Source organism: Miscanthus floridulus, chromosome 3 (assembly GCF_019320115.1).
Source record: "Miscanthus floridulus cultivar M001 chromosome 3, ASM1932011v1, whole genome shotgun sequence".
Lineage (NCBI taxonomy): Eukaryota > Viridiplantae > Streptophyta > Magnoliopsida > Poales > Poaceae > Miscanthus > Miscanthus floridulus.
In genome coordinates this window covers 10608492-10628201 of record NC_089582.1, presented here as the reverse complement: position 1 = coordinate 10628201, position 19710 = coordinate 10608492, and the positions used below count along the sequence as shown (strand labels likewise).

General features: G+C 43.1%; 1 protein-coding gene across 1 annotated transcript; it reads right to left on the bottom strand.

Annotated features, from left to right (window-relative positions):
• Positions 1-9453: 9453 nt before the first annotated feature.
• Positions 9454-19275, bottom strand: LOC136541355 (MADS-box transcription factor 15-like). Its single transcript, XM_066533201.1, has 8 exons — positions 18948-19275; positions 15592-15670; positions 11376-11440; positions 11138-11237; positions 10960-11001; positions 10337-10378; positions 10099-10259; positions 9454-10012 (listed from the first exon to the last, which is right to left on the bottom strand). The coding sequence occupies exons 1-8, from the start codon at positions 19130-19132 to the stop codon at positions 9877-9879; spliced, it is 810 nt and encodes a 269-aa protein (XP_066389298.1). The 5' UTR covers positions 19133-19275; the 3' UTR covers positions 9454-9876.
• Between the last annotated feature and the right edge of the window lie 435 nt (positions 19276-19710).

Here is a 19710-nt window from a genome sequence, read left to right as displayed (position 1 = left end):
TATATAGGGATTTCTTCCAAGTCTGAAATTGTGTGGCCATCTTCTTCATAGCCCACTTTTGAACTTGTTCCTTCAATTCATCATCGTTGATAGCATCATAATCATCCGCTTGCAACGTGAAATGTTGAAGGATATCATCCCAAATTAAATTCTTATCAAGATCAGAGACAAAACTAACATGAGGCTCGTTGATCTTTTGCTTCCATTCATGGGCACTGATTGGAAGTCTGTCCCTTACAAGGCACCCACAGTGTTGCACGAATTTCTTTGCATGTGGACCAAGTGGTTCGCCTGTCTTGATATTGAATTCCAATATTATGTAGCGCCCCTCCAATGGCTTTTTCAGGCCTCAAATTTTTTTTGCTTTTCGCCGTTGTGGTCGTCGATCCAGAGGGCTACGTATAAAAAAGAATAAATCAATATCATGTGTACAAATATAGATGATAGATATTCAAATATATATATATAATATTCAAATATATATATAAATATATATACCTCGCTAGTATTTTCTTGCACCATATTTTCTTGGTTATCTTCAAGAGCCAGGTATTGACTCCCGTCATCTACATTCTGCTGGTCACCATCGGCAAATTGAGTGCCGGTGCTGATAATATTCATCATTTCTTCATCCATGTTGTCTCTCGGGGCAGCCATCTAGCTTTTACACCACCAGATATATCTATAAAAAATAAAAACTATATCTATAAAATGAACTCCTGAAGGACGTGCCACCTCAAGGATAGTAACATTTGTAAAAACCATTTCTATATCTGTACTAGTGATAGAATCTAGCATAAGCCTTATTTAAGTGCCTAGCTTGTTTGAAGGGGATATCTTAACTGACAAAGTTTAAAGGTTTCCATAGCGTTTAACACTACTCTGCTTGCCGAGAAGGTTGCTAGTGTTGTGTCGTTGATATTTTTCATGGCCGTGGCCATGGTCATTGTGTTCTCGTCTTTTACTACGGCAGGTAAGTAATTCACATGATATTTTCGCAGGTTAAAAGAAGAATGGGAGTGTACACACATAATAATCGTTTATCATTTATATTTATATATATACTACATTTGGGTACGGTGATTGATAGACTACTGCGACGATATCGGGACGTGTGAATAAATAACCATCCATACTAGTTGACCTTGCTTACGTGATTATCTCGGCAAGCATTTCTCCACCGGACGGCACCGTGCTTGGCTACAGAAGAGCTTCGATTCTACGATGGTTCGCAAGTTCAACTAGTACGGATTTTCTATAATTTTCTAACTAGTCGTCATAAGCTACCGCGCAAAAAGGAGAAAACGACGAGACACCGAGCCGCGCCCGTGCTCCACTGAGCTCGATGGCTCAGCGCAAAATCGCATTACAAGATTGCCGGCACGATGGCTCGGCACACGCATCCATCCGATTACAAAAGGTTGGAGCAATTAATCCATCATAAATGGATTATATATGGTGGCAGCGGTGGCTCACATCCAAGGTCTCAAACGCGAGGTCTAGGTCCTGCAGCCAAAAAACATGTTAGAGACTTAGACTTTACTAAAAACATGTTACATAAGTATGCACCAATTGCAAAGGCTAGAAAATAATTATCTATTTTTCTAATGCAAGCTAGAAGTGCATGTATAATTTTGTTTCAAAATAAATCCAATAACTATGAGTAAGGACAGACAAAAAAGCACAAAATATAGCTAATCACATCGATTTTAAATGAGTACTCAGAAATAAAAAAACTAATCCATATTACTACTCCAATTCCTCTTCTAGCAGCCTAAATATCAAATCCTTGATGAGAACTCACAGCGAGATGAGGAATTGTGATGAGCGATTGCGCTCACTGCTGCTCTTCGGTAGAAAAGGCCATCATTATTGATATGCTTTTCTCTTGCTTCTAAATATAATATCTAGCTCTACAAAAAAAAGGATGGCAAGGAGACCCAACAGAACCCCGACAACGGCATCATCAAGGGAATATCAACCCTACACTACTGAATCTAGCCAATACTAGTACAATGATGAACACTAGCGAGCCAGCTGGATGATGCTATTAATTCTCATGATCTGGAACACTAGTACTATTGTTGCGGATTAAACCAGGAGGAAGCACTAATCATTGGTCAAAGTGACGGCATTTCCTTTTTTCTATCAGCTCATCTAAAAACTCATAACTTTTATATATGAACTTAGATGAAGTTAAAAGATATATGAAAGTTGTAGAGAAACAAAAGGTCGGTTCCTCAATTTACCGTATCCAAATCTACCCAATACTAGGAAGAAGATGAACACTAGGCGAATGAGAGGCCAGTTCTGCTCTCGATCAGGTGCCGATGAGGCCACTGGAGCAGAGGGGACGGATGATGAATCGAAGCGATACATTCATTGAGCAACGACACTGAACGAGTTGGCCATACAGTAGCAAGAGAGTGCAGAGGAAGAGGGAGACTGGGCCAAACCTAGAGAAGACGTGTCGTAATAGAGATGTTGTGGCCTCCTGTGGATCTTGGAGAAGACTACTTGGGGACGAGGTGGGCCAGGGATGAGGACGACGCGAGGCGTGCGCTGGCCGGCCGGATAAGAAGCGTGCGTGCGCGTGGGGCCGGTGACAGTGTATGCGCGTGACAAGGCAAGGCTAGGGTGGTCACCTGGGTGTGGCAGCGCTGCTGGATTGGATCGTTCTGGTGGAGAAGATGAGGCGACGGAGAAGAAGGTGGCGGAGACAGAGAGGAAGAGAACTAGAGAAGGGAGAAGGGGACGGTTTATAAAAGGGGACCGTTAGTCCCGAGTGAAGCCAGGGCCCGGGACTAAATGTTCTTTAGTCCCGGTTTATGGTTAGAACCGGGACTAAAGGTCTGACCTTTAGTCCTAGGTGTAGCCACGGCCCGGGAGTAAAGGGGATTTTGGCGGGCCACGAAAACACAGCCCATCTTTAGTAGTCCCGGATGATGGTTAAAACCGGGACTAAATGTCTACCCTTTAGTCCTAGGTGGTTGGTCCACCCGGGAGTAAAGGTGGGATGCAGTTTGGCTCCCCGCCAGTTTGTAGAAGTTTTTCCTTTTTTATATATTTCTTTTATATAAATATGCAGAGAGTTGTTAATTGCCTAGTAAATAAAATATTAGCAAAAAAATTATAAAAAATTTTCCGGGACCTGGTTTTGCATTATTGTACATAAGGAAAATCTATGACCTAAACTTTTTTATTTTACCGTATAAATAATAATCATAATTTTCATCATGCAAAAATGTACTACTTAATTAAAATCATTAAAACTATTGCTTTTCGACAGAAAATTAGTTTTCACATCTTATTGACGTTGATCATTTGTTTTTTCATCACACATTCTCCACAGGAAATCTACCGCCAAGCAGAAAATTCATTTAAATCGTAGAAAATATGAATACACGACAGAAATATGAATACGCTATATATATCAAGCGGGCACAGTAGCGAACTTCTTCTTAACGTATATCCCTTGGTTATGATCGCACCGTAACCATAGAGTGTCCTCATCATTTAGCTGGATGCTTGGGTCTTTGTTCACTGTGAAGGGTGGAATTCGGTCATTCTTTTCATAATCTTCTGATATGTCTGACTTGTCTTCAATTCCGATGATGTTTCTTTTCCTTGAAAGAACTATGTGGCGCTTTGACTCATTGATTGGGTCATTGTTATTTTTCCCTCTTTGGTTTTGTAGACATGTCCTTGACATAGAACACCTGATTCACATCCTTGGCAAGGACGAACGATTCGTCTTTATACCCAATATTGTTGAGGTCCACGGTTGTCATTCCATACTGGTTGTCGACTGGTACCCCGCCTCCAGTCGCCTTTACCCATTAGCACTTGAACAAAGGTACCTTAAAAGTAGGTGCATAGTTTAGTTCTCATATCTCCTCTATGCGACCATAATATGTTTGCTTATTTCCATTAGGGTCGGTGGCATCTATGCGGACATCACTATTTTGGTTGGCGCTCCCTTTATCTTGGGCTACTATGTAAAATGTATTCCTATTTATCTCGTACCCTTTGTATGTGAGGATATACCACGATGGCTGCCTAGCCAACAAATACAGTTGCTCATCAATACTCTCATCACCCTAACGTTCTTTTCGCAACTAGTCGCTGAAAGTTTTCATGTGCTGACGCGTAATCCAAGCTTCAGACTTTCCTAGAAACTTGGATCGGAGCAACTCTTTATGTGTCTCGATATACGGATCCACCAAGGAGGAGTTTTGCAGAACTTGTAGTGTGCTTTATTAAAATAATTGTCCTGCGTACCAATATATGTTTTCTTTCCTAGTGTCCCCTTTCCACTTAGTCTCCCCTCGTGTCACGATTCAGGAACACCAATCGGGTCAAGGTCGGGAATAAAGTCAACACAAAACTCAATGACCTCCTCTGTTCCATAGCCCTTGGCGATGCTTCCTTCTAGCCGAGCACAGTTGTGAACATATTTCTTTAGGACTCCCATCAACCTCTCAAAGGGGAACATGTTATGCAGGAACACAGGACCAAGAATGCTAATCTCCTTAACCAGGTGAACTAGGAGGTGTGTCATGATATTAAAGAAGGAAGGAGGGAACACCAACTCAAAGATGACAAGACATTGAACCACATCATTCTGTAGTTTAGCTAGATCCATTGGATCGATTGCCTTCTAAGAAATTGCATTGAGGAATGCACATAGCTTCACGGTGGCTAGACGTACATTTGGAAGTAGAATTCCTCTTAATGCAACTGGAAGCAATTGCGTCATAAGCACGTGGCGGTCATGGGACTTTAAGTTTAGGAATTTCTTCTCTGGCACATTTATTATACCCTTTATATTTGAGGAGAATCCAGATGGTACCTTGATGCTTGCTAGGCATTCAAACATGCTTTCCTTCTGTTCTTTGCTAAGAGTGTAGCTAGCAGGACTTAAGTAATGGTGTCCATCATTTGTCTTCTCTAGATGTAGGTTGTCTCATTCTTTCAAACATCGCAGGTCCTGTCGTGCTTCAAGTGTGTCCTTAGGCTTCCCATACACACCCATAAAGCCTAGCAGGTTCACATAAAGATTCTTCATCAGGTGCATCACGTTGATCACGCTACGGACCTCTAGGACTTGCTAATAGGGTAGCTCCCAAAATATGGACTTCTTCTTCCACATGGGTGCGTGACCGTCGGTGTCGTTCGGAACTGGTTAGCTACCATGTGCCTTTCCAAATACTACTTTAACATCCTTGACCATATTTAGTACATCCTCACCAGTTCGGTTGCCCGGCTTGATCTAGTGGTCTGCCTTACCTTTAAAATGCTTGCCTTTCTTTCTTAGGGGGTGATTCGTAGAAGAAATCGATGATGGCCAAGGTACATGACCTTTCGATATTTTTTCAAGAATATACCTTTAATGTCATCGAAACAGTGCATGCATGCATTATATCCTTTGTTTGATTGTCCTAAAAGATTACTTAGAGTAGGCCAATCATTGATTGTTACAAACAACAATGCTCGCAGGTCAAAGTGCTCCTGTTTGTGCTCATCCCACACATGTATACCTGGTCTATTCCACAAAAGTAGAAGTTCTTCAACTAGTGGCCTCATGTACACATCAATATCGTTTCCAGGTTGCCTTGGGCCTTGGATGAGCACTGGCATCATAATAAACTTACGCTTAATGCATAACCAGGGAGGAAGGTTATAGATACATAGAGTAACAGGCCAAGTGCTATGACTACTGCTCTACTCCCCGAAAGGATTTATACCATCCGTACTTAAAGCAAACCTTAAGTTTCTTGCATCATTTGCAAACTCTGGGAATTCTCTATCAATTGCTCTCCACTAGGACCCATCAGCAGGGTGTCTCAACATATTGTCTACCTTACGGTCTTCTTTGTGCCATCACAATAACTTTGCATGGTCTTTGTTTCTGAACAGATGTTTCAAGTGTGGTATTATAGGAGCAAACCACATAATCTTGGCAGGGATTTTCTTCGTGTGACGTTCGCCCTCAACATCACCAGAGTCATCTCGCCTGATCTTATACCGTGATGCATGACATATCGGGCATGCATCTAACTTCTCGTACTCCTAGCCACGGTAGAGGATGTAGTCATTAAGACCTGCATGCATCTTCTGGATTTCTAATCCCAAAGGGCAGACTACCTGTTTTGCTTCGTACATAGTGACGGACAATTCGTTATCCTTCGGAAGCATCTTCTTTTGGATTTTCAGTAACTCCCCAAATCCTTTGTCAGATACATCATTCTTTGCCTTCCATTGCAGCAATTCCAGTGTGGTACCCAACTTTTTCTATCCCGCATCATAAGTTGGGTATAGCAATTTCTTGTGATCCTCTAGGATGCGCTCGAACTTAATCTTCACCTTTTCACTTTCGCATTCTCTTTGTGCGTCACGAATGGCCTGACCAAGATCATCAGCGGGCTCATCTTCTGCCACTACCTCTTCTTCAGCTCCCCCCATTGCAGTATCATTATTGAAGGCACCATATTCAACAATAATGTCATCATCGTCCCATTGTTCTTCTTCACCTTCTTCCATTATAACCTCGATTTCTCCATGCTTTGTCCAACAAATATAGTTTGGCATGAAACCCGACTTCAACAAATGTGAATGAAGACTCCTTGAGCTAGCATATTCCTTCAAATTCTTACATCTGGCACATGGGCAGCTCATGAAACCATCGCGTTTGTTTGCCTCGACCACACGTAAGAAAGAATGCACGCCCTCAATGAACTCTTGGGAGCGGCGATCAGCATTGTACATCCAATGCCGGCTCATCTGCATTACATGACATACATACCATATTAAAACCTAGAACATAATTAGTTAATTATACGACATGCATGCTACCACACAAGGTATTAATTTATGAAAGTCTCGCTACAATGTAGACAATCCCAACTACCACTAAAAAAAACTAAAGCTAAAATGCACTTCAGCAGCATAAGGATTTCGTAACCAATCCCAACTAAAACAGACAGCTCATGCGTTTGTTCAACATCTATGGGCTTCTTCCGCAGGATCACTGCCTCATCAGCCGCCGTAGCCACCTGTGCAAGAGAGTTTTGCTCGTGTTCAACATACTCTTCCTCCCAGTACCAGCATGAACATCCAGTGCCATCCCACTGAAATTAAAACAAAAAATTAGAACTTTAATCACAATCATCATGAAAATAAGTATAAATTAACCATAATCATAAAATGCGACAAAATAACTCACATTGCGATCCGGACACTTATAGAAGATACGGCCCTTGTTGGGACACTCCTACCTCACCCGGTACTCCATCACAATCTTCTCCTCACACTTACCGTATGCAATGAGAGGAAGGTCCGGCCTCAGTCGCTTTGGAACCCGATGAGAGGCCGAGGACCCGGAAGCAGTTGTCATCTACTCTCTATACTCATTTTTAATATAATATAAATTTCTCATTTTATAAACAAATAAAATTAAAAAAACTCTAAAATTCTCTATATCTCTAAACCACGAAGTGTGCTATGCATGCTAGAAATGAAAACTCAATACTAGTTTTGAATAACTACTTTAACCTTCCTTCATCCAAATACGCAAACTTTAAAGTGATCTTGAGCTTAAATGGCTTACAAATAAAAAAAATCTACCATAAAAAACCATATATATCTAGTCCACAAAATGAAATAAGCTACTGATGAAACATGAGAGTATAAAGTTGGTAACCTTTAGAACCGAAGAATCGATGGAGGAATGGAAGAAATCTTGTGATACACCGGTGATGAGGAAGAAGAGAGGCCGACGATGAAGCAAGAACACTGAGCTCGAAGTGGCTCGAGCTCGGAGAGGAACAAGGGCTATATAGGAGGGGACCTTTAGTCCCGGTTGGAGACAGAAACTGGAACTAAAGGTCCCTTTCTAATCTCGGACGGAGCCTCCAGCCGGGAGTAGACTTTTACTCCCGGTTGGAGGGACCAACCGGAAGTAAAAGTTAACCTTTAGTCCCGGTTGGTAGCTCCAACCGGGACTAAAGGTCCCCTGCAGCAAAAGCCTGCCGCAGTAGCCGTTGGGTAGGGACCTTTAGTCCCGGTTGGAGCTACCAACCGGGACTAAAGGTTTCTCTAGTCCCGGGCGCGAAAAATACCGGGACTACAGCCAAATTTCGAAGTGGATCAAAGGTCGTTTCTCTACTAGTGTATTAACCAAGATGGTTGCGTTTGATTAACCGAGGCGGGCGCGTTAAGTTGTCCGCCTCCGTTAAGTCTTAATCGAGGCGGACGCTGGGCCGGCTGCCTGGCCACCAAATAACGGAGGCGGGCAACCGGCCTTCCTGCCTCTGAGCCCAAAACCAAACGTTTCAGTTAAGTTTTTCTGTAGTAGTGAATTGCACATATAATTTTCTTGATAGAAAAATTCAATCATCTTAAGAATTGTGGGAGACCATAGATGGTTGTATTTTCGAGGCCCTTTGAGATTACTCTAGAGTAAAAAGTGGATCGTTATAAGGCTTAAGTATTAAATTCCAACGCACTGCTACCTCGTCCGAGATCTAACTTCAAGCTCTATAACTTATATTTAAAAATATACTCTACAACCTAGAATCCTTATTTTTAAAGTGCAAAAAAGAGAGTTAATGAAAGATACAATAAGTAGAAGAGTTTTAACTTAACTAAAGGATACAAAGAATCTATAGCAGTCAAGAATAAAATTTGAAAAAACAAAATTCAGATTCATGTTTCGTGAGATATTACTTATCAATTGCTATAAAACCAACATCATCTAGAGTGCCTTCAAATATGAATCTAGTCGCCCAAGATTTTCAATTTTTTATTTTTAAATCAACATATGCCAGGAACTATGTTTAAACTATGTTTTACATCATCTAGAGTAGTAGTGTAAGCTGGAAGATGGGTCTAAGAGAATAACAGAAAATGGCACCTTAAAATAGGGGAAAAAAACTCTATTTTTTAAGAAGAAAAACAGCATGTGGGTTTTAAGCATTACTATCAATCAAGCTAAATTTGACTTTGTGGTTGTTACTGGCTGGATCTGAAACCCTAACACGGAGAGGACATCATGTCATTATACCAGTTTTCCCTTTGCTGAGACAACACATTACACATGCATGTGCGGTAGCAACCAAAAAGAGAAAGGAACATATCGATGGCACCGACATTGCTAGTGTCACATCATATGCACAGTAACATGAATCATATTTGTATGCTCATGGAAAGCAAGCTCCCTACCATCCTACATCCAGTTACGAACATGCCAAAAATTTCCAGTTATCTAAGCAGCCACATGCTGCATGGCACCATCTACCACGAAATCCCCAGGCCAATATACGTATTTTCTTAATATAAATCATGTGCAGGTCCAAAACTTCATCATATGTATCTATTTATATAAAAAATGAGGGCTCCTGCCTCGTGGTCACATATACCATCACTCCATCTGCAGCACAATGCAAGAGCGCGGCTTTATTCATCCTCCCATTAATTAATTTACTTACTAGAAGTCGAAATTAATTAATAATATTTACACAAAGTCACAAACCATGTTTAAAGTAAACCGCACCCTCTCACCAAAAGCACTAGATTCAAGGGTAACTGACCAGTAATAAAGCATATGCTGATATACGCATGCATGCATCTCAGTTGGTACGTATACATGCTAGTTGGAGACTAGATTACACAGCGGGTTACCCTTTCTTGCAAACATAACAATAGTTTAGCTTAATTGCTGCTGCCATGAACTTATGCTAGGGTTTCAATCATCGGTGAGCAATCACTTGCAGGAGCACGCCATTGCTCGCAATCAATGGGACAGGCACGGCAACCATATGGTACTCGTTCGTCATGATTCATGACGAGAGAGGTCGATGAGCTATCGCCCTCTGCTTATGCATTGAGGTGGCTCAGCATCCATGGCGGCAGACCCGCGATGCGGAGCTGCGCCTGCCCTGGCGGTGGCTGCTGCTGCTGCGCCGCCGCAGCCACCTCTTCACCTCTCTCTCCGATCGTCAACGGCGGGAAGCTGATGCATGCATACAACACCAGCAGGCATGAGATGGCGTTGACCAGTTGAGGCAAGGCCTAGTAGAAGTGAGCATAGAAGTGTACCAGATGTTTTGTGGAGGCGGCAGTCCCTGCTGATCCTGCCTCATCATGAAGGAGGATGATGATGAGCTTGTCTGTGCCTGGGTCTGTGTCTGCTGGTCCCACTGCACCTGCTGCTGCTGCTGCTGCCGCCTGCTCGCGGCCGCCTTCTGCCTCTCCGCAAGCTACACAAAAGAGGAGATACATCAAACCCTTCTGTTGACTGTTGACAATGCAAATGGTGCAGTATCTGGCAGCATACTTCCTTCTGTAGAGCCTTGTTCTCCTCCTGCAATGACCTCTCCTGCACAACACAACAGTACCAACAGTCATTTCTGCACGAACAATTTACTGTGATGGCTGTTCAGATGCAGAACATTCTAATTTCTAAGCCACAAATCATCAGCGGGTAAATGGCCACTTCATTGCTGTTTTGTTTTGTAAGCCTATAGGAAGTGACCCTAGCAAGTGGCGGATCTAGGATGAAAATCTAGGGGGGGTTTAAGTTCACACGTGGACAAAGGCATCAAGCTCAGCTCAACGCTCCAACATCATCTTCAACCTCAGCTACGCTCAAGCTCCTTCTTTTCATCCTCCAATGACAGAAAAATTTAGGAAGGGTTGAGGGGGGCTCCACAAGCTCAACCACGCTAGGGGGGCCCGAGCTCCCCCCAGCCCCCCTGGCAGATCCGCCGCTGACCCTAGCTCAACTAGTTGGATGAGAGGTGTAGCAATGCACCCAATCATCCAGGTTAAGTCCCGTCTTGGACTAAATTTTGGGTGCATATTTTCTTCTTAACAAAAGACCACCTAGTTCCTCGATCTCACTTTTTTTTTTTGTAAGCCTGTGTGCAACTGCCATGAAAGTTTTTCAGCTTTGATTACCTTCTTCTGTAGCTCAGAAATAGACTCGGCCATAAGGTGGCTCTGCACATCCAGACATGGATCAGGTTGTCAGTAGCCAATACATACCCAATTTTACAGCAGCAACACAAACATTGGCTATACAGTGAACAAAAGAAGAGATTCCAGGTTATAAATTAAACAAAACTACTGTTACTACCTTTCTTGATCTGATGTGCTTCAGTGAGCTCTCCAGCTGCTGCTCTAGTTGTTGGAGCTCTTTGGGATTCAAAGACTCTAGATCCTCTCCCATCAGGTGCCTGCAAGACACACAGATTATTTTTTCTTGCACGGCCTATATGCATACTACACAAGATAGTTTGTTTAGGAGAAGTACAGTAACAGGATGATACTAGTTCCAAATTATTCAAAATCCAAATCACCATCAAAGTTATTACTTATGGCATTTTTGTATGGTCTCAATTTTGGCCTTCAGTTTCCTGTATTCGTGGCACCAGTTTCCCTGAATAGGAAAATAAATTCTGTCAGAACTGCTTTAGGAATTAGCAAATAATGGATGACCTGGGGACAGTGAGAAACAAACGTATGTATGCTAGTAAAGGTTTTCTTTAACTGAACATAAGTTTGGCCACTGGTCTCACCTAATTAACATCAGTTTTGAAAATTAAAGATAAGAGCTGACAGGTAGACAGTGCTTTCAGGAATTCAGCTTTACCATATGCTTATCTTAATCAGTGCATTGAAACACATTAGCACTTGCATTCTCATAAGCATACGAAATAGACAATTTCATATGATCGTATTAACAGTACAAGAAGAGCAGATATGAAAAGTATGTACAAAATTAATAATTACATTTTGACTCATAAAAACAATGTTTCCACCGCAGAAGCACATGAGACAAAATGAGAAATAAGAACAGAATGGACATTTAAGTGCAAATAAGGGTCATCAACAGAATAATTATTATCATCTATAAACATAATCATTCTATTTTTTTATAGACAAAATTGTCATCACAGTATTGCCAAAAGCAATAATAATTCCAGGATTTGTTGATGTGGACTAAAGTAAAGAAAATCACAAGATGACTAGTTTAAAGAATTTATGATGATTTTTTTTTAATGAAGGGGCATCATATTGACATTGTAAATGAGAAGGAAAATGAGGAACCTGATTTCTGATAGCATATATCACAAGCATCTAGACGGATTAAAGCTAGATATAAAATTCAGATCATATCATTGTGTCAGTCTTAGGCAGCGAGACAGCCTGATGATTATCATAATACACAAATTTCTTCGGGGCTCTTGCGTTTGTACCCTTGTTTTGAATCGAAATTATGATTTTGCCTCTGTTTTTTTTACTTTGTGAATTTACCCCTATGATTTCAAAACGAAGCACCAGTTTGCCCCTGCTCCGTTATCCACCCCTAACGGTGTTAAACTTTGTACAAAAGGACATGAATGCCCATGCGATTTTGCCCCTGATTGTTATGCCTAATTGTGATTTTACTCTAATTTGTAATTAGACTTTTTTCCCTGTGTGCACATAGCATTTTCCCTATGGCTTAGAGTCTGATGCGTGTGGCCAGTCAGAGCTGACCGGCACTGTGCCTGTGCACTGATCTATAGACCTATCCTCTTTCTCCCTTTGGTCTACGAAGACCGGGTCTACAGAGAGAGAAAGAGAGAGGGGGTGGGTCTTTGTACCAATGATAGGCGGGACCCGAAGGTGAGGTGTCGCATGTCCATTGCCCAAGGCGACGTGGCCTAGGGCGAACGACCTCAGTCCGTCCTCATCCCCCTGTTGGCTCGGTCGCGGGAGAGGCAGAGAGAAAGTGTGAGAGAGAGGGAGAGAGGAAAGGGAGAGAGGAGGGAGCAAGGCAGAGAGAGAGCGAGCGGAGCAGCTGTGCGCTGGCGTCGGTCCGGTGGGGTGGAGTAGAGAGGGAGAGAGGGTAGAGCAGAGGAAAAGCGCAGTGACGGCGGCGGCTTCGGTGAGGGCGGAGAAGGAGAGCGAGCAAGCAAAGCGGTGGCGAGAGGCAGACGTAAGAGAGGGAGCTACGCGCCTGCGCACCCGCCGCGCAGCGTGCCCGCCGGCCATGCCGCGACGCCCGCCCAACGGCACCCGCCGCGCCGCGAGCTCGCACGGCCGCAACGCCCGCCGAGCCAGGCCCCCGACGCGGCCGCCGCACCCACCGCAGCGCCTACCTTGCCGCGCCCGCCCAGCTGTGCGCCTGCGCACCCACCGCAAAGCGCGCCCGTCGGCCATGCCGCGGCACCCGCCGCGCCGTGAACTCGCACGGCCGCAGCGCTCGCCCAGCCGCGCCCCCGACGTGGCCACTGCACCCACCGCACCACATGCCTTGCTGCGCCCGCCCAGCGGCACTCGCCGCACCGCGATCTCGCATGGCCGCCATGCCCGCCCAGCCACGCCCCCGTCGCAGCCACCACACCCACCGCAGCGCCCGCCGCACCGTGAGCCCTCAGGCCGTGCCTCCCCCGTCGATGTCGCGCGCCCTGCCAAATAGGGCGGATTTGCCCCATTGGTATTTGTGAGCGTGGGGTCGCGAGGGCCACCGTCGCGCCGATGCGGGGTTGCCGGAGCGCCATGACTGGCAGGCGAGGTCTCCGAGGGCCGCTGTTGCGCGGGCGCGGGGTTGCCGGAGCGCCATGGCCGGTGAGTGCAGGGGCGCGCGGCCGCGACGGTGCTTGGCCGCCGAGGCGCAGTCGCCGGTCTTCTGTCCGCATGGAGCTTTCGCGTAAGTCGCGAGCAGATAGCAACGAAGAGAATGAGCGGATAAGAATGAAGAGGAAGGAAGCCACGCACATGCTGCCTGCGGACTGCAGGGAGAAAAAAAAGTAGGGAAAACGGTGTTTTTGCCCGTGCGGATGGGATAACTGTGATAAGGGTATTTCAGTCATTTCGCATCTGATTTTTTTTTGTTTTTTTAATCGTTTAATCAGCCTCTAAATAACGGGCATCCAAACCAGGGGCAAACTGCTCCTTCGTTTCAAAATAACAGGGGTAAAATCACAAAGTTGAAAAAATAAGGGTAAAATCACAATTGAACTTCTGGACAGGGGCAAAAACACCGTTTTCCCAATTTCTTCCTAGTTAAGCATAAGCAAAGATCAGTCTGGAAGGAAATGCAGGGCATATCATTAGGCTCCTCTACTCCTATGTAAATTTACATTCGACAAAAGTAACATAATCCTATGCTGCAAGACAGTTCAAGTTATTATTTCCACCTATATATGCAACAAGACCTATGAATCAACATTGAGAATGGGAAAAGGAAAAAAAACTCTGATAAATGTGTCTTTGTAATTAGTTCATATGTGAAGACATAGAAATACTCTTTTAAAATGGGGAATATATATCAAGTTAACATAAGGTAGACAATTTTTAAAAATATTTTAGACTACAAATCTGTAACATGATATTCCCTTTATTTTGCTATACAGAGGAAGTGATCAAGAACCAAAAATTAATATATAGAGCAATAGCAACTCAGAAAAGATAGCAGCATCATAGTAAGGTTATAATGTTTGCAACATTGTACCCCTTTGGATAGGCCAAGAAGATTAGTGACACATGTTGAACTCCAATAAAACATAGTACTAGCATCCCTTGCTATGTTTTGACTTGCTTCAGCATGCTAAAACATGACAATTTTGATTTGTTTCTGCATTTTCCCCATCAAATGACATAAAACATACACCATACATGAAGCCAGTGGACATAGATTTTTAGAGGCGTGACTTACATTAGCAGTCTTATAAAGAGTCATAGTTATCACTGAAGGTGGAACACATTTAACTTCGAAATTTGATGACTGTACATTTAAAATTACAGCACTAGTATTTATCCAAATATACATGATTGATGATTAAAAAAAATAGAAAAGCTTTAGTTATGCCCACATACACACAAGCGCATTTGAGTTCAAAGGCCAGAAAAAAAAAGTCCCAACTCCCAAGTAACAAGTCCCTTCTTTTGTGCTATGACTGTAAGACATTGTTATCACTTTGTAGTAAGTTCATAGATACAGCAACACAAGTTTAGAATAATGCAGCTACAGGCAGTCAAGGAATAACTTAATTAGTATAGAAATCTGTAAAAAAAAATACACAGTAAATGAATTTAATATCATTTGACATTCAAATGAGTTACCAGGTTCTGTCAAGAGTCAAGACTTCAAATGGACAGAATGTAATGATGCTGTGGCATCATGTACACACTTTCCCAAAGTTGGGATCCACCCACCACGTGGTTTTTGCAAGCTTGGAAAAAAAGGTATAACAGAACCACGTCTAGTTGTTCTTATTTGCATATGCTATTTTGACCATAAGATGAGTCCAGGTAATTAGGCATATCCTCTTACATATATGTGAACGTTCAAAGGTCCAGTTGACAGTATTTAACATAAAATATAAGGCCACCCTAATATCCTACAACCTTTAATTAGGTTAAACTGTTTGAATGAAGCTTATTGTTTTGTTCAAAAAACAGAAACAGAAAATTTTCATATATATTGACATATGCGAGCGATCTTACTCATACAAAGCGTAGGATAATAATGAAGCATTGGTGGCTTGGCACATGAAACAAACTAAGGTGCATCTCAAATTTCACAACCTGTGATCTTACCTCGCTTTCAGATTCAGCTGAAATAAGAGCCTTTTCAGCATAGGAATATCGCTCATAACGTTCAAGAATTTTGTCCATGCTGCAAAAAAGGGAAAAAAATGTCAAATCATTTATCTGGAAGTCCTTGAAATAATCTAGTGATTGGTTTATGCATTAAACGAGAGATCATTGCAAGGGATAAGTAAATTTTGAGGGCATGTTCCTCTTTGGAAAAGCAATCATGCAAGAAAGCACAAACATGCAAGTACTATATCATCACCTATCTTGCATTGCAATAGAGAAATGTACTCAGCGTCAACAAAATTTTGTGAAGCAACCATGATGCATGCTTACATGCAATCCAACAAGTAAGCCAATGTCCAGTATCTTCAAAAGTAAAGACAAGCTAACATGGAAATTCAAAAAAGTTATGCCTCAAGTTAATTGCCATTTACTTTTGTCTTATCTTAAAAATTTCAGATCTGAAAGTACAATTTGGGTTTACAAGATTTTAATTATTTATTTAAACAGCACCAGTACAGACCTAGTTTACTTTGCAACCAGCATAACATCCTGGTAATAGAGCTTCTTTTATATGATGTTATGTTAAGAAACCTAATCAGTAATTACAAACAATGCATGTTGTATCATTAAGTCAGGGATATTAGGTATGTGTGGATGTGGAATGCTTGAAGAAGCGCACAGTGCATGTGATATTGGTTTAGCCAGTACAGTAAGGCAAGTAATGATGCATTCCATCTGAGCTAAGCCCTATCAACAAGTTTGATCTGGAGACTGACGGCAAGGCACTTATTTTAGTAGTAGTTGAATGACTTTTAATAATAAAAGTGTTAAAAGGAGGAAAATGTAGAATACAAACTCCTATATGCAGACATCATGTACATGGCATAGTTTAAAAGGCGGTTAGGTGACGCCTAGGCCACAAGGCGCCATTGTTTCCCAGGCGAGCTGGGTACGCCTGGATGCCTAGGCGTCGCCTAGGCGACGCCTTGAAAACTATGGTACATGGAGGTTAAATGGCTTACTGAGTTCCCAACCAGTTCTACTACAAAACTGAGTCAAACAAAAGCTTTATGAATACACCACTAGCTGTGTTACTGAAACTACTAGCTGTAGTTTCAACTGACCCTGGCTAGCTAAGAAGGCAGAAAATGATCTGCTGCTCAATTACACAAATAGCAATTACCTCCATGAATGTGTAACACGTCCATACAACTTTTCTAATAAAAGTGCATGCAAAGAATATAATGATGTAGACGATGAAGCACTATTGCATTTTTACCCTTGGCAGCGTGTCATAGAAATGCTATAAAAGCCAGGAAATTGAGTAGAACTTGATGTGAAGAGAACATTGAGGGGTGAAAAGGAAAGTGAAGAAACAAAACTCATCAGCGTGTCATCAGTACTATATTTTTAGAATATAGCACCACAAAAACCGGATGCACATCCAGATAGATGCACATATATAGTGTTTGTAGTACAACTCGAATACTGTTGTAACATAGGAGTAAAAAACCCATTACTTTTGGGTGAAATATGATGCAGACAGCAAGATTTGCTGAACTTATTGCTTACAAGGCACGCCACGGTTTAACCCTATATACTAGTCAACGGAGGATCAGAAATCACGAACACATCCAAAGAAAAAACTCAATTTTTCACACATCAGAAGAAAAAAACAGCATTTTCACGGTCAATGAAGAACAACACAGATGAAAGTGAAAGAGACGATGGTTTGTAAAGCTGAAACAACATGAAAAGGGATGCAAGAGAAGAAATGGAGAAGACGAAGAATCAGATAAGGAAGAACCAGTCCTATATATCCCTCTTCAATCATGTGTTGTGGCGTTCAGATTAATTCCAGAGAGGGGGGCTCGTTATTTGCAGTAGTTTTGTTGCCAACTAGTGAAGAGTAATTAGGCTATCTCCAACAACTAACGCCTAAAATAAAAGCTTCATTCATCCTTTAGGTAGCGCTACAGAAATGGTTCAATAACTATTCGGCCTCTTCTCCAACAACAAGACCTAAAAGATAATCCTTTCTGCAAATGAATTTTCAGGGGAGATGATGCCCATATTTAGGTTGTGCCTCTCAGCAATCTAAAATAGATCTCTCGTATAAATACGCTGTTAGAGACTGATTTCGGGTCTCTTACTATGCATTTTGGCTTTAGGTGTCCCTTGCTCGTTGGAGACGGTCTTCTGCATGCAGCTCGTGTTTCTAGGCAGCAAATTAGTTACATGCATGCTTGATTGGGACGACCTCCTCGGAACATGTGATACTTTTTTTTTGTTTAGAAAAAAATGGGTGCATGTGATTAGTGATGGTTAATTAATTATACGATGGAGCGGAAATCGAAGAGGCCCGGATTAATTAAGAAAGATTTTCGGAATCCCGGAGTAAATAAAATACGCATGTGAAGTACAAATCGGGCGACAGGAACGATGAACAAACGGAAAAGACTTTGCAGTATAAGATTAAGATTAAGATGAGGAAGCCAGATCTGATTGCGTGATGTAATCTAATAATCAGATAAAAGCAAAAGCTTATAAAACAAGGAATTAGTAAAACGAAAGGAGTGGAGTCACCAATCCCAAAAAGGAAAGGGTATGCATCTGTAAGTTGCAGGGAACAAGTCCGTTCGGTTCGCTGAAAAAATAAATTGAAATACTATTTCGACTGATTTATTTTGAGAAAAAAATACTGTTTCAGCTAAAAAAAAGCTGAAAAGGCTGGATTACAAGAGAGCGCCTGGCGCAGGCAAGGTAACAACATATGAGGAACTATTGAGCTTTTAATGGCGGGCGAGATTTCCCAAAACAAGGAAGCAGCTAGCAGATCAGCATGAAATGATCGGCTGTAGCACTATTAGAAATAGAAAGAAAGCAAATAAGGCAGCACAACCAGCAGGCTGCTGCCAGCGAACTGACGATGAAACTGGGGAGGCAGGCGTGGACCAGACAGCAGGCCATGGTGGCCAAAAACGGCAAGCGCGGCAGGAGCTTTCGGGCCGGGAATCGGCAGCTGGAAGCCAAAAAGGGCAACGAGAGAGGAGACCACAGCCAGCAGCAGGTTGGCGGCGGCATGGCGTAGGCATACACACAACAACAGCAGCACGAGCACAGCACAGCAGAAAGATCAACTGATGACGAACGAATGGACCGTACTGACAGACAGACAAGTATTCAATTCAACAAACACACAGGAATTAATATATGGAACTTGCGAAGCAAATAAGGAATGAAGGAAGAGATGAACAAGCAAGAGAGGATGATGAATTGGACGGCGGCGGGCGGGCCGGCGGGGGAAGGAGCAGGATCGATGTACGATGTGAGCAAGAGAGATGGTGTCGTACCGGGAGTCTGTGGCGTACTCATAGAGCTTGCCCTTGGGGGAGAAGACGATGACGGCGACCTCGGCGTCGCAGAGGACGGAGATCTCGTGCGCCTTCTTGAGCAGCCCGTTCCGGCGCTTGGAGAAGGTCACCTGCCGGTTTATCTTGTTCTCTATCCGCTTCAGCTGCACCTTGCCGCGCCCCATCGTCGCCTGCCTGCCTGCTGCTTGCTCCGATCTGCTGCCTCGTCCCCGCTTGCTTTCTCTTCCGATCGATGCTGCGGCGGCGGCAACTGGCAGCGGCCGCCAGCGAGGTGAGGCGGAGAGGGATGTGAAGGTATCTTTAAAGAGAATGTGGGATGTGGAGAGGGATCCGGCCTACCGATCGGGGGTGGAGGAGGGGGACTGTGGGTTTGCGGGCAGGCTGCTGTCGAACTCCGATTGGTCAAGGCCCGCACGGGCCCACCTCGTCAGCCTCTCTCTCTCTCGCTCGTCCGCACCACGGGCGCTGACGCTGCTGCGGCTGCGCTTCTCTCTCTTTGTCTTCCCCCAGCGGTACTCCTACTTATTACTGGACCCTTTAGTTTCCAAAATTTTTTACCTACGACAGTAAAAGAGCATGTTTGACATATGCATGGAGTACTAAATATAGACGAAAAAAAAACTAATTGCATAGTTCTCGACGAAATCGCGAGACGAAACTTTTAAGCCTAATTAGTCCATAAAAAGCCTTAAGTGCTACACTAACCCACATGTGCTAATAACCGATTAATTAGTATCATTAG